We start from the raw sequence: 13,194 nt of genomic DNA, 5'->3' as shown, positions 1-13,194 counted from the left end.
CATTAACTGAAAACATCTTAAATAGATTAATGTATTTAGTAAAAAAATACAAAATAACGTTTTTAAAAATAAATTTTAATAAACATCTAATATTTCAATGTGAATTAACGTAATAATAATCTAAAATAAAATAATTATTAACAATAATAAACACAAAAAACTTGATCATAATTCATAACCGAAAAAAAAAAATTGGCATAAAAACATTTCTATTTTAAATACAAAATAAGATTTAAAAAAATTTATCAACCCTGATTTCAGCAGAACTAATTTTCTTTGATTAGATTATGTGACACACAATAATAAATATTCCCTCAATAATGCAACCTGCAACAAAAATCATGAATTAATAATAATTTTAGACATTAATCAAAATGTAACTTACAGTCTGATGTTCTCTTATACAGAGAACAATTAAGTATTTAGTGATTATAATGTCTCAACAGCAACAGCAATACCCATTCCTCCACCAACACATAAGGACGCTATGCCTCGTTTTTTGCCAGTTCTCAATAAGATGTGTACGAGAGTTACCAATACTCTAGCACCTAAATTAAATAGATCAGGAAATTTAATCACATTTACTTAATTAATTAAAAGCATTTTTAATAAAATTTTATAAATACTACAATTCATATAACTTAAAATTTAATAATTAAGTGTGCTGAATTTTAGAAGTTAATTCAATTTTTATACTTTTAATTTTTTTTTTTTTTTTAGAAATATTAATTTAATATAACAGACATTGTCAGGGGCGCCAATGTATTTTAAAACACTTGATAATTTTATTTTGACTCAATATACCCACCCACCCACCTACTAACAAAAATATTTCTCTTCAACACAATGTAGAGCACAAATTCCTTAACTGTGTACAACAAGCACATTCGAAAGAGCAGAGACCCCACTTTTAATACCTTTTAAAGATTTAATATTTTAATGATACCTAAACATATTAATTTCTTAATCAAGTTTTACATTTTGTATAAATGTAAATAACTTTTCATTGCCCATAAGCCATAACCACCAAACATTGAAACATTGACACTAAAACTAATGATATAATTTAATCATTGGTATGTTTTAAAATAAAATATAAGTATTGAATACAACAGTGTACTAGTATGTGCTGTGTAGTGTGTATTTAACATTATTTAGTACATAACATAGCGTAATGAATAATTAATGAGCACCTATTACTTAACCAGTAGCTACCTGGGTATGTTTTACTTATAATGTAACCTAGTAAAATGTATAGACAATAAAACTGAGGTCCCTATTTTTCTTTACATTATACCCACCCACTCACTTATTTATAAATAAACTTTTGGTGTCTCTGAACACTTATTTATTAATTGTTCTAAAGGTTAAATATAAATCAATAATTTATGCCTATGGACAATGCAATATACATAATATAATATTGTTAATTAATTCAATATAAATTATATAATGTTTAGTTAAAAAACATTTTTTTTGTGAAAATAAAATTGTTTTTAATTATTAAACATAATCTTTGGAATGGTCGATCAAATAAATCAATTGACATAAGATAATTATATAATATGACATATAAAATGTTTAGGCTATGACAGAAATGATAAACCTATGACAAGCTCGGGCTCTTAATAAAACGCACAACTATTCAAAAAAAGACCATTCGTAGGAATTTTGAAAAAAAAAAATACTTTAAAATTAATTGACAAGCAAGAAAAATAAATTTCTATAAAAATGTTTTATTTGACTTTTGGATACAGAAAAATCAATAATGTATCATCCCGGGGTTATGACAATCAAGTTTTGTGATCGGCATTAAACATTTTAACATACTTTTTATGTTGTATTACAGCTCAGTTGTATTTAAACGTTTATAATTAAAACAATAATCATACCAGATGCTCCAATTGGATGACCCAATGCAATAGCACCTCCGTAGATATTTACTCTATCTGAATTTAATCCTAAATCACGTACTACAGCTATTGATTGTGCAGCAAATGCTTCATTTAGTTCAAAAATATCCACGCTATCCATTGTCCAACCAGCTTTTTCAACCTGAGAACGTAATAACATTTTTAGTTTATTACTCACTGTAAAATATGTTAAGCATCCGCACAGCTATTTGTATACTTTGTAGGTTACAGCTAATACATTATATAATGTATTATTAAAATTACTTTTGGCACTAATTAGAAATTGTTTACACCTACTGTCTTAAGTACAGCAGGTATTGGTCCGGTACCCATTATTTTTGGATCAACCCCACACTCAGCATGAGCTACAATTTTAGCCAATGGAGTACAATTTCGTTTTTTACATTCTTCTCCATTCATTAGAAGTACTACTGCAGCACCGTCATTTATTCCCGATGCATTTCCAGCTGTAACTACACCTCCATTCTAAATAGGAATAAAAACATTCCAATTAATTCTAAAATAATAATATAAGTTTATGCATTAATTTTTTTCATACCAATTTAAAAACAGGTTTCAATGCAGATAATGATTCTAAAGTAGTATCATTTTTTGGATATTCATCTGTGTCAAATATGATGGTATTCCGTCGTACTTTCACCTCAACTGGTATTATTTCATCTTTGAAGTAACCATTTTTTTGAGCTTCTGCTGTCCGTTTCTGAGACTCAAAAGCATAATTATCTTGAAGTTCCCTCGAAATATTATATTTTTCAGCAATATTTTCAGCTAAAAATAAATTTTTTTTAAATATATTTAATTAATTAATTATTTTACACTAAACCAAGATTTAAAGTGTACATGCGTAATAGACAATATAAAAAAAATTACTTTGTATTTGTTTATAAAAAAACTCATAATCATATAAGTATTTTAATGATTCAACTAATTTAAAAATAAAACATATCTTTAGATACATAATTTTTTGTGATTTCTTACCAGTAATTCCCATGTGAATATTGTTAAATGCGTCTGTTAATCCATCACATAGCATTGTATCTCTCAATTCTGTGTTACCCATTTTGATCCCAGATCGTAAATTGACAACATGTGGAGCATTGCTCATGCTTTCTTGACCACCAGCAATGACAATTGAAGAATCTCCGCATTTAATTGCCTGGTATCCAAGAACCACAGCCCTAAGGGACAATCACCTATTCTTTTTCATATAATTTAAAGAATTGTTATCCTACAGAACTTACTGCTTAGTTTTCTATGTAGATAATATAAAAATTGTAATAATTATTCATAGATAATAAATGAATTTCAACTCACTTTAGCCCAGATCCACAAAGCATGTTAATAACATGAGCGGGTACAGTGATTGGAATTCCAGCATTTATTGAAGCTTGTCGAGCTGGATTTTGACCTTGTCCAGCTGTAAGGGCCTAACAAATTTTCATAAATAAAACACACATGTTATACATTTTTATATCTTTTACACATACACATTTATTACCAAATATTAAATATTAATAATATGAAATATATGTTTTATTTACCTGTCCAAGAATAACTTCAGATACTTCATCTGTATTTACATTAGCTCTTTTAAGTACTTCTGAAATCACTACGCAGCCTAGTTGATGAGCTTTCAAAGATGACAAAGAACCACCAAATGAGCCTATAGTAAATATATAATTTTAATTAAATTCAATTAGAAACCAAACATGAATCTTGTCATAAATTATTCATTAAATCAAACAAACATACACTAGATATAATATATCATACATCATAATATCATAGTAATAACTCATCATATAACACATCAAAAAAAAAAGTCTAAGTAAATTTGAAAATGTCTTGATAGTAATATGTGATCATAAACCACAGGTCACACATGGTGAATGATAAGTTATAATATTGCTTAAAATGTATTTATTAATCTTAATAATAGACATTGTATACTTAAATTTTTTATTTGATTTTTAGTTTCAATATTGTGTTGTAACTTATACTATTGTAATTTGTAGGTACTTTAATTAACAAATGTAATACATTATTATTTATTATTATACAATTAGAGAAATAAAAAAGTTCATAAATACATTTCTAAAGAGTAGGCTAGAGCAATACTTATTTTTTTTTTAATTTTAATGCAAGGTTGTATTAGAAATTGATTAATTTAAGGAACTACTAAAATCATGGTTAAGGGACCACTACTGGTTTATTTAATATTTAATAATTTTGTAAAATGTAACTTTACATTTATATGCAAAATAAAAGTAAAAACATATTTTTTTAATATTTTGATTAAAAAAAAAAACATATGCAACATCATTATAATCATTGTATTTAATGATGTTCTATTATGTAATAACTGGAGTAATAAAAATAAAATATTTTATCAATAATATGATAAATGTTACTTGTTATATAATATAGAGTGAAATATTAGTAGAATTAATTGTAAAATCTGGTATTCTTTATTAGTATAAAATTAATAATCATAATCATAAAATGTTAAATTGTTAGGTATATAACATAATTAAAATATTTGCATAAAGTATGAAATTATCTTAAAGTTTAAAAGTTCAATTTACTTTAATAAGTACTACTTAAATTTAGATTATATTTATTATTTTTTAATGTTATTAGAATAAATCCAACAATAATTTATAATAATTTTATTAACTAGATACTTTTAAGTTTAATAATCAAAAATATAAATCATAAAATCAATTTGGGTCTTATTAAACTATATAATAATATAACTTATGTATTTTATCTATAGATTCATAAGCAATGGACACTATTAGAATTAATGGCTAATAAAGGCAATTTATTACATAAAACTATCAAAAATTTCTAAATTTCATGATAAAGTATTCCTATAATAATTATATAAATATAATTAAAAGGTACTCATCCAATATGCTATCTACCACACATTTGATGGTTTAGTATGCTATATACCAAAAATATTCTATCTACCATCATTTTATGATGGTGAAGTATGATATTCTGAATCACATTTTCAACTATTCTTCAGAATTTTTTTTAACTCACTACCACAAATTGCTTGGTTTTTAATTTTTGTACAAGTTTGATCGATTGGTAATAAACCTCATATACTTTAACAATTTTCGTACATCTCTTCATTTTGAATTATGTATCAATATAAATAACTCATAGTTGACAAACTCATAATGATAATTATTAAATAATATTTAATAATAAATAAATTAGTTAAACCACATATATAATTGACACGACTCACAAACACACACTGAATTGGTATAATATAAAGGTATACCTACTAACCTACCCAACTTACTAAGGTATAAAATATAAATATAATATGATTTGGGTTTTCAATAAAAGCTTAAACTTAAATCTTAATTGCAAAATGATAAAGTATGTATAATATACAGCATACGGCATATGGTAGATATCATACTAAACTATAATAAAATTACAGTAGATAAAATATTTAAGGTAGATAGCATATTGGACCAATTAAAAATAAATATTAACAACTTAAGTCGTCAAAAAATATATTGTATACTTATAGGTAAAAACTATTAAGTTTATATCAATTTAAATATCTAATTAAATAGCAAAGTACTTGTAAAGCAATTTGATTCTATTTATACATTATACACTATTTATACATATTACATTTTATGATTTAACACCATAAAATATACAATTTGATGCATTTAATAATAATAATTCTTACCAATTTTTTAAGACTAACTAAAAATTTAATTTATTTCATTAAAAATGTATTTAACAGATTATTATTATAAGAATTTCTATTCCACTATAATAGTAATTAAACTAATGAAAACAATTACATAGTATATAATTCAAAAATATATTAAAATATATTTTATTCATTACATTTTTTTTTTTTAAATAATCAAATAACTATAATATATCTTATAAATATTAAGTTATTTAAATTGAATACAAACTTAAATATCTTCAATATAAATAACTTATTCTTTTAAATGATTTAAGGTAATTAAATACAGTGTTATAGGACCATACAAAAAAATAATTTTATTTTCTTGAGGGATTTGAGATTATCCCTAGAATATTAGACACTAAAATAAAAAATAAGAATATAATGCACATATGCATTATTAACACAAAAAATAATAGTGGATGACAAATTTATTGGGTACTTATTATAAATTATTATTATTTGTTTTTTTATTTTTAGAATGTATGAATTCAAATTGTAAATTTACGTAATTATAAAAAAAAATATAAAATGATCAAAATACAAATTTTAAATTATAAGAATAATTCAATTTAAAATATGTGTGAAATAAAACAAAATTTAATAAGTTTTTTATTTTCTTAAGTTGAAAATAAAAATCACTAAAAACCTTTACACAAATTAATATTTAAGAATGTAATTTAATCAATCACTTAATTAAAACAAGCTTAAAACATAAGCTGCATAAATTGTTTAGTTATAAATCTATATTTAGCTAATAAATAAAAAGTAAAAATGTATAGTATTTAAAGATAAAAATAAATTGTATTTAATTAGGTATGATAGAATAATTTTAGTAATGAATAAAAAAAAGTAAATATACCATAATTAAATTGTTTTTGTTTTTTTTTTATTATTATTATTATTTTACACAAATAATTATCAAACTCAATTTAAAGAAAAATGTATAGAGCTTATAATTAAAAGACAATTTTAAATACTTTTCTAATATAAACGATTCATTAAATATAATTTGAATGCTTACCTATTGGTGTACGAACAGCAGATACAATAAATACTTCATTAGCCATGTTTAATCAGGTATTAACTCAGACTATTTAAATCTGTTCTGTAAACTTAAGCAAGTCCAGCACAAGACTATTTGGATTGCTTCAAAGTGTATTGATATTTATACAAAATAAAATCGAGATAACAATAAAATTACACTTAATTACAGTAAGTGAGTAAAACTGTTCACACTAAAGACTAATTAACAAATTAAAAAATTAAAAGATACTAATAATACTATAATAATTAAATACTACCTGCTACTAAGCAGTTAGCATTAGTAACTAGTAACTACTAACTAAAGATAAACTTGTACGATAATCAAAAATTTAAAATACCACGGTATCACACACGTCATCAATAATTGTGATAACGTAGAAACAACTGTTAGTTGATAACAGTCTTATCGTCAAAGGACAAAAATGATAATATGTATGTAAAATTATCGTATTGGTCGCGGTTTGTGACAATGGTTAACAATGCTAACATGGTTATTTCAGACGGTGCGAGTGAAAATATCATATTATATTATCGTATAAGTTGAAGTGAAAACGAAACACATCGATTGCTCATAACAATTTCGTCATTTTCCTAACTATAGTTTATATTGTCTCTAATCTTTATTAATTTTCAAGTGTTTAGCTGAATTGTAGTATAATAGTATAATACATATTTTCTTGTCGGTATTCGTCGTTAGCGTTGTCATCGATTATAAATGCCGTAAACGGAACACTGACGGCTCTATTATCAGTACGCTTAGTCGTCGTCGGTTTCTATATATCTCGCGTGGCGGCACTGCCAAAATTTCAGGACCAGTCAGTATCGAAAAATGGCAGAGTTCGTCAGGGTGACTTCCAATCCCTCTATAAATTCAGGTAAATGTAATTAAATTATAATCTATGTACGATTTCCTTCAGCTTTCAAGAAGAGTCGCGGACGTAAAACGCGATATTCCGTTGATGAGTGGACGGCCGGAGCGGGAATCCGCAATGCGGACGCCCGTCCGCCGCCACCTCCGTGGTTAGGGGTTCACTTATCAGTACAAAAATACTGAAAGGCAACAGTAAATAGTAATGCTCATTGCTTGATTCTTAGCTCTGCCTGGTCTTTTATAAATTATTGCGACTTTATGGACACGGCCCTTTGACAGTGAATATATGCGCGTTCCGCCAATCCATTCTTCCCGATGTTCAACTTCCAAATCCTAGTTAGATTATCCTGATAGACCTCACCCAACGGTTCCCGATTTACCCTTTGTACTTTCTTAGTATATTGTCTAGAAATGTAAAATCGTTACCCTCTCCCACTCAACCACTTACTAAAAATCAAAAAAAATTTTCTCCTTATTTATTAATATCACTCCCAGACAGTGGATATGAAATTAGAATCAATATTATTGTAGGAATTATTCAATTATACCTAGATACAATAAAAACATTTATTGTGTAAAATTCAATATCTGGAAAAATATTGAAATTCCTACCTTGCATTTCTATACTCTTTTTATACATTGTTTACTAACCACTTAGCAATGCCTAACACAAAGAATCAAATTTTTTTTTCTATTTTTTTATTCTTAGTTTATAATTATTATTTATTATTTTGTGTCAATATTCTGAATATAGTCATATTCATAGGTATATTATTGACTGTAACCATAGCAACTTTATAGTCAACATCTAATTTAACTGGACATTTGTGTAACATTCAAATTTATATAATACAATGCATGTACAGAATATCATATCCAAAATTGTTATATAATTGAATTTAAAATTAAACATTCTTTATCAAATTATTTTAGTAAAATTTGTTTGAAACTTAAGTATTCAAACAATCAAAAATATTCTTTTTGTCTTTTAAGTAATAATATATTTATTTAAATTATCATTCTATTACATAACATGAATCTCTAATATTTTTAAGTGGAAAACTATTAAACTAAGTTCCTGAGTATAAAATATTATTTAAATAAATAACTCAATGTTTTCTAGTTAAATTTTAAACAAATATATAGTTTTGAACACAGCATAGGTATACAAAATTCAAATGTATGTATTTCCTACATATACTATTAGGTAGAAGTAATTGTAAAATATGCATAGTTATTATTTTTATTGAATTATTAAATTATTATTTTGATTATTAAGTAGGTGAATATGTAAATACTTAAAGAGTTAAAATATTTCAATTAATAGGTATTTAGTATAATATATAATAGACAAAATATTATTGGTAGATTATCTAACTCATTTATATAATATGTAGATATACAATAACCTATTGAAATTTTACATAACTTTTCAAGTATCATTATTTATGGTTAATTTTCTATTATATATCATTTAACAGTATCACTACCTTATTTTGTTAAAATGTCATAATAATGTAATCCGAGACTTTCAAAATTTTCCATTTTCTTATCATCACAAACTTCTTTATTTTTTTTTAATAAATTTATATTTTATAAAATATGTTAACATATCATATGCTAAATATTTAATTTTTGTTTCAATAATAAATTCAATTTATGCTACAATCTAACAGTTTTTTGGTAAACAAGATTTGTTGACAATTATCTGTTAAAGATAATTGAAATTTAATTGATTTTAAAATTTTGGTGAATTTATATTTTATATTCTAATACAACATTATACACATTTATAATATAATAATAATTAAAAATTGGTGCATTGGAACTCAATATATGGAAATGATAAAGAATTGTGGTAATTGTGATAAGAGAACTAATTGCGATAAAAGTTATGGTGTATGGATGAGAAAGGAATTATTTTTATAATAATTTGAAAAATAAAAATCTTAAATTCATCAATAGTCTAAATATTAAGAGGATGTCTTATTCGCATGTGTTATTGTCTATCTAATGCATAACACAAATGTGTATTGTAAGTAGTTCTAATTTTATGTTAGCTTAAATATTTTCACTTAATTGAAATAAACGTTAAAATTGTGTATAATTCACATTTAAACATTTGTGAAACCAAGTATTGGAAATTTTTTAATAGTTGCTGATTTTAATACAGTAGAACCTTGGTTATTTGAACCTCTGTTATACAAACCCTTTATTATCCAAACTACTATTAGCGTATTCAAATGTTAAAACTTGTTGAAGCACTTATATTGATAATTTTGTCAAAAAAATATAATATTATTATTAATAATAATAATAACAATAAATATGTAATATAAAATATCTAACTGAGTTATAAAAATTTATTTTTTGTGGTTTTTTTAAATTTCCAATATTCAAAGTTTTGCATAACCAGATTAAGTGCGATCCCAATAATTAGTTTGGATAATCAAGGTTCTACTGTATTATGTTTTTTTAAATTTTAAATTTTATTGATAATATATATGTTATGAAATAATGCTATGATTTTTGAGCATTGGTTAATGTGAGTTTTGTTAATCTAGTAATGTGAATCAAATGTACTTATACAATTTCTATCATTTTAAAATGATAATATATATTATTTTTTTACTCTCAGCTTATACTGCTATTCACTACTTCACAACTTGATAAATAAATACTTGTCTAAACATATTTATTTATCTATCTTTAAATGTAACTTTGTTTATTTACCTTATAAACACCTGATAAAGTATGACTGTACAAACTTAGCATTGTAAAATAAAAAATACACTTTAAATAACATTCAATATAGATATCAATGCTATTTTGAATGATTAAATTTATTTAACACATTATTTACTATTTTTATTATTTATGACAATAATTTATATTTTAATTATGATGTAGATATGAGAGGTACATTTTATTTTCATTTTGTTTCATGCAAAAAAATATTTTTCTATCTTATTTATCAGTTGATACAATACTGTGTTATTCCTTAAATAAATATACCTTCTCAGTCATTACTAAAAAAAAAAATTAAAATGTTATGTTCTAAATTAATTTTTAAATTTTTATTTCATTAGTAGAATTATAGACATTTTATTTTGATTATTTTACTTTTTAAAAGTGATGATGTTTAGTAATAAATTGTTTAAATGTGCATATGTATTTTATTTTTTAAATGTAATATATACACGAATAATACATTTTCGTTACTGGAGGATTGTTTTCTTCAAATAACTATTTTAAAATAATATATATTATCATATTATGCTTATTTTAATCAATAATATTATAAATTGTTTATTAAAAAAAAAGAGATACATACTCTACTTTTTAGGTATTTGATTTAGATTTATTATTATTCATTCAGTCATATTGCATAATTTTCATTGCTTCAAATGAATGATTTTAAATGTGTCACATTATTAAGTTATAATATTTTTGAAGAAATGTTTTGTTGCAAAATGTATCTGATTCATGAATGTAATTATTAATTGACTATTTATCTAAGAAATGTATGGTGGTCTTAATTGTATTGTGCTGTCTATTATACCTAATTACTCAATTGATTTATTTACAGAATTATTCTTCAATTTATTATTGTAAAGAGTATTAAATAGCTTTTAATAATAGGTAGGTTTGGTAAACATATATAAATTAAGTTTATTTTATTTTATGAAAGGAAAAGAGCTTGCCCATAATTAAATATCTTTAACGAATTATTAAACAGTTTATAATATTAAGTATACTAAAATTATTGTATCTATGATCAAATAATCAGTATTTTCAATATCTATATTTCATTTTAATAATAATGTATTTTATATTTAAATAAAATTCTTAATTAAAATGAAAAATTATGTATTAAGTTTGATAGTGTGCTTATAAAGTATAAAAATAAAATAAAACATTAACGTTTATAAAGTTTTTTCAGTATTTCATCGAATGTAATATAGATTAATTGACAGTATCGTTCAATTCTTACCATTATTTGATTAGTTCTTTGCATGTCTAGTGCCATTATTATATAAGGTCGTAAAACACACGCCTTTGTGTTTGGCTTTTAACTGATTTTATTTTATTACTATTTTCAGTGTTTTATACATGGTATTTTCGTGTTATATTTTTTCTCTTTTTCAAAATTTTTGTACTATCAAACCGTTTTGATTAAATAATATTAAAATAAAAATATAAGTGTAAAATACTATATATACCTATATGATTTTATATTTTATTGTTCAGTTTACACAAAGTTTCAAAGTATTAATTAACTATCCTAATATTATTTTTACTTTAATTTAATTTTATCAGTCCCAGTGTAAAAAAAAAAAATGTTTATAAATATTATATTTTTTTTATTTTGAAAAAAATATATACTTAAAATAGGAAGTATTGATTCTGCGTAATTTAAAAACTTAGCCTGCAGGCTGCAATCTGTGTAAACACATAATATTAAAACAATTAAATATTAGGTATTATTAAATACATTAAAAGAAAAGTATAATAAATATAACTATGCATAATTTGTTTGCTTATGAAAACATTTTAATTTTAATATTTACGAAAATTATGTATTATATCTAGTGAAATAATTGATTGACTGTTATTATGCAGTATAAATTATGTTTTAATTAAATGTATTGTAATACTGTCTACTGTACATAATTATTTAAAAAATATATATTATTGATTTAATCGTAACAAAACAATTACACATATTTCAATCAATTTATAAGATGTTTAATAAACAAAGTCTTAACATTATAGACAAGTACTCTTCAAAGCTCCTCTCAGTAGTTACTCAACCACTGTACTGTGCAAACGTTTTATGTAAACTATTTTATTTTTAACTACTAGGTTTTTTTTATATTTTAAATTCAATTTAAAAAAAAAATGTACTTATTTTTCTAATTATACTGAAATTTCAGTTATCAGTTATTTTTAAATATGAAATTAAACCGATCTTTGTATTCTTTTCATTCTGGTTTATTTTTTGATTTCGTGAATCCTAACGATTTGGCACTAAACTCGATTCAAGGTATTTATTTATTTATTTTTTATTTTTTGAAAAATAATGTAGATTTTTCTAAAATTGAATTTCAATGTTATTTTTATAATTAATATCTTAAATTATAATCTGTATTTTCCACTTTTTAAAATTAGAAATTTTTACTTACTATAACATTGTTCAAACACGTATAATACTGTATAATTATTAATATAATAGTTATTATTGTGTATAGTATTTATTAATTACTCAACGAACCTGTCATTTCAGTATAATCTCGTTCAATAATTTAAAAACGTTAACTGTTTAATATTTTAAATATTTATAGTTGTACCATTTAAATTAAGTAACTATAACCAATTACAAAATATTCTTTGAAACTATGAATATGTTACACGTCTAAGACTTTTTTTTTTAAAAATATCAATAAAATATTGAACAGAACCTTATATTATTTTTTGCATGTGCCTTACGGGAAGTAATTTCACTAAAAAGACTAATATTTATTTACACGTTTAGAATTTATCAATAAAATAAGTTTTAAACTATTCCGATTAAAATATAACTAAACAATTAGGAACTCTACTGATTT

The 13,194-nt window shown here is 23.2% G+C and overlaps 2 protein-coding genes across 8 annotated transcripts in view; one reads left to right on the top strand and one right to left on the bottom strand.

Moving 5' to 3' along the window:
- Window positions 1-173: 173 nt before the first annotated feature.
- Window positions 174-6,986, bottom strand: LOC112596921 (acetyl-CoA acetyltransferase, cytosolic). Its single transcript, XM_025342791.1, has 9 exons — window positions 6,692-6,986; window positions 3,476-3,597; window positions 3,249-3,361; window positions 2,913-3,112; window positions 2,473-2,702; window positions 2,211-2,399; window positions 1,893-2,055; window positions 386-548; window positions 174-327 (listed from the first exon to the last, which is right to left on the bottom strand). Exons 1-8 carry the CDS (start codon window positions 6,735-6,737, stop codon window positions 430-432), a joined length of 1,182 nt encoding a protein of 393 aa, XP_025198576.1. The 5' UTR covers window positions 6,738-6,986; the 3' UTR covers window positions 174-327; window positions 386-429.
- Window positions 6,987-7,349: 363 nt separating this feature from the next.
- Window positions 7,350-13,194, top strand: part of LOC112596908 (ensconsin-like) — a 36,065-nt gene continuing 30,220 nt past the window's right edge. For 3 of the 7 annotated variants that reach the window (XM_025342756.1, XM_025342755.1, XM_025342761.1), the window contains exon 1: window positions 12,535-12,632. In XM_025342756.1, the coding sequence (XP_025198541.1) occupies window positions 12,542-12,632 (91 nt within the window). In that variant the 5' untranslated portion in view covers window positions 12,535-12,541. Of the gene's footprint in view, window positions 7,590-12,534; window positions 12,633-13,194 lie in introns of those variants that run through there. The other 4 variants (XM_025342760.1, XM_025342759.1, XM_025342767.1 and 1 more) reach the window with 2 other exon arrangements.

The sequence above is a fragment of the Melanaphis sacchari genome, unplaced genomic scaffold (assembly GCF_002803265.2).
Source record: "Melanaphis sacchari strain LSU unplaced genomic scaffold, SCAv2.0 Contig36_pilon_pilon, whole genome shotgun sequence".
Taxonomy (NCBI): domain Eukaryota; kingdom Metazoa; phylum Arthropoda; class Insecta; order Hemiptera; family Aphididae; genus Melanaphis; species Melanaphis sacchari.
Note: the sequence above shows the minus strand (reverse complement) of the source record. Positions and strands in the feature narration are given on the sequence as shown.

Bases quoted from the DNA above. Each gene is read 5' to 3' on its own strand.
- LOC112596921 (XM_025342791.1), bottom strand. From the start codon at position 6,737: ATGGCTAATGAAGTATTTATTGTATCTGCTGTTCGTACACCAATAG. The intron at 3,362-3,475 runs GTAAATAAAACA...AAAATTTGTTAG, and splicing joins CTGAAGTTATTCTTGGACAG to GCCCTTACAGCTGGACAAGG. The intron at 3,113-3,248 runs GTGAGTTGAAAT...ATTGTCCCTTAG, and splicing joins CTTTGTGGATCTGGGCTAAA to GGCTGTGGTTCTTGGATACC.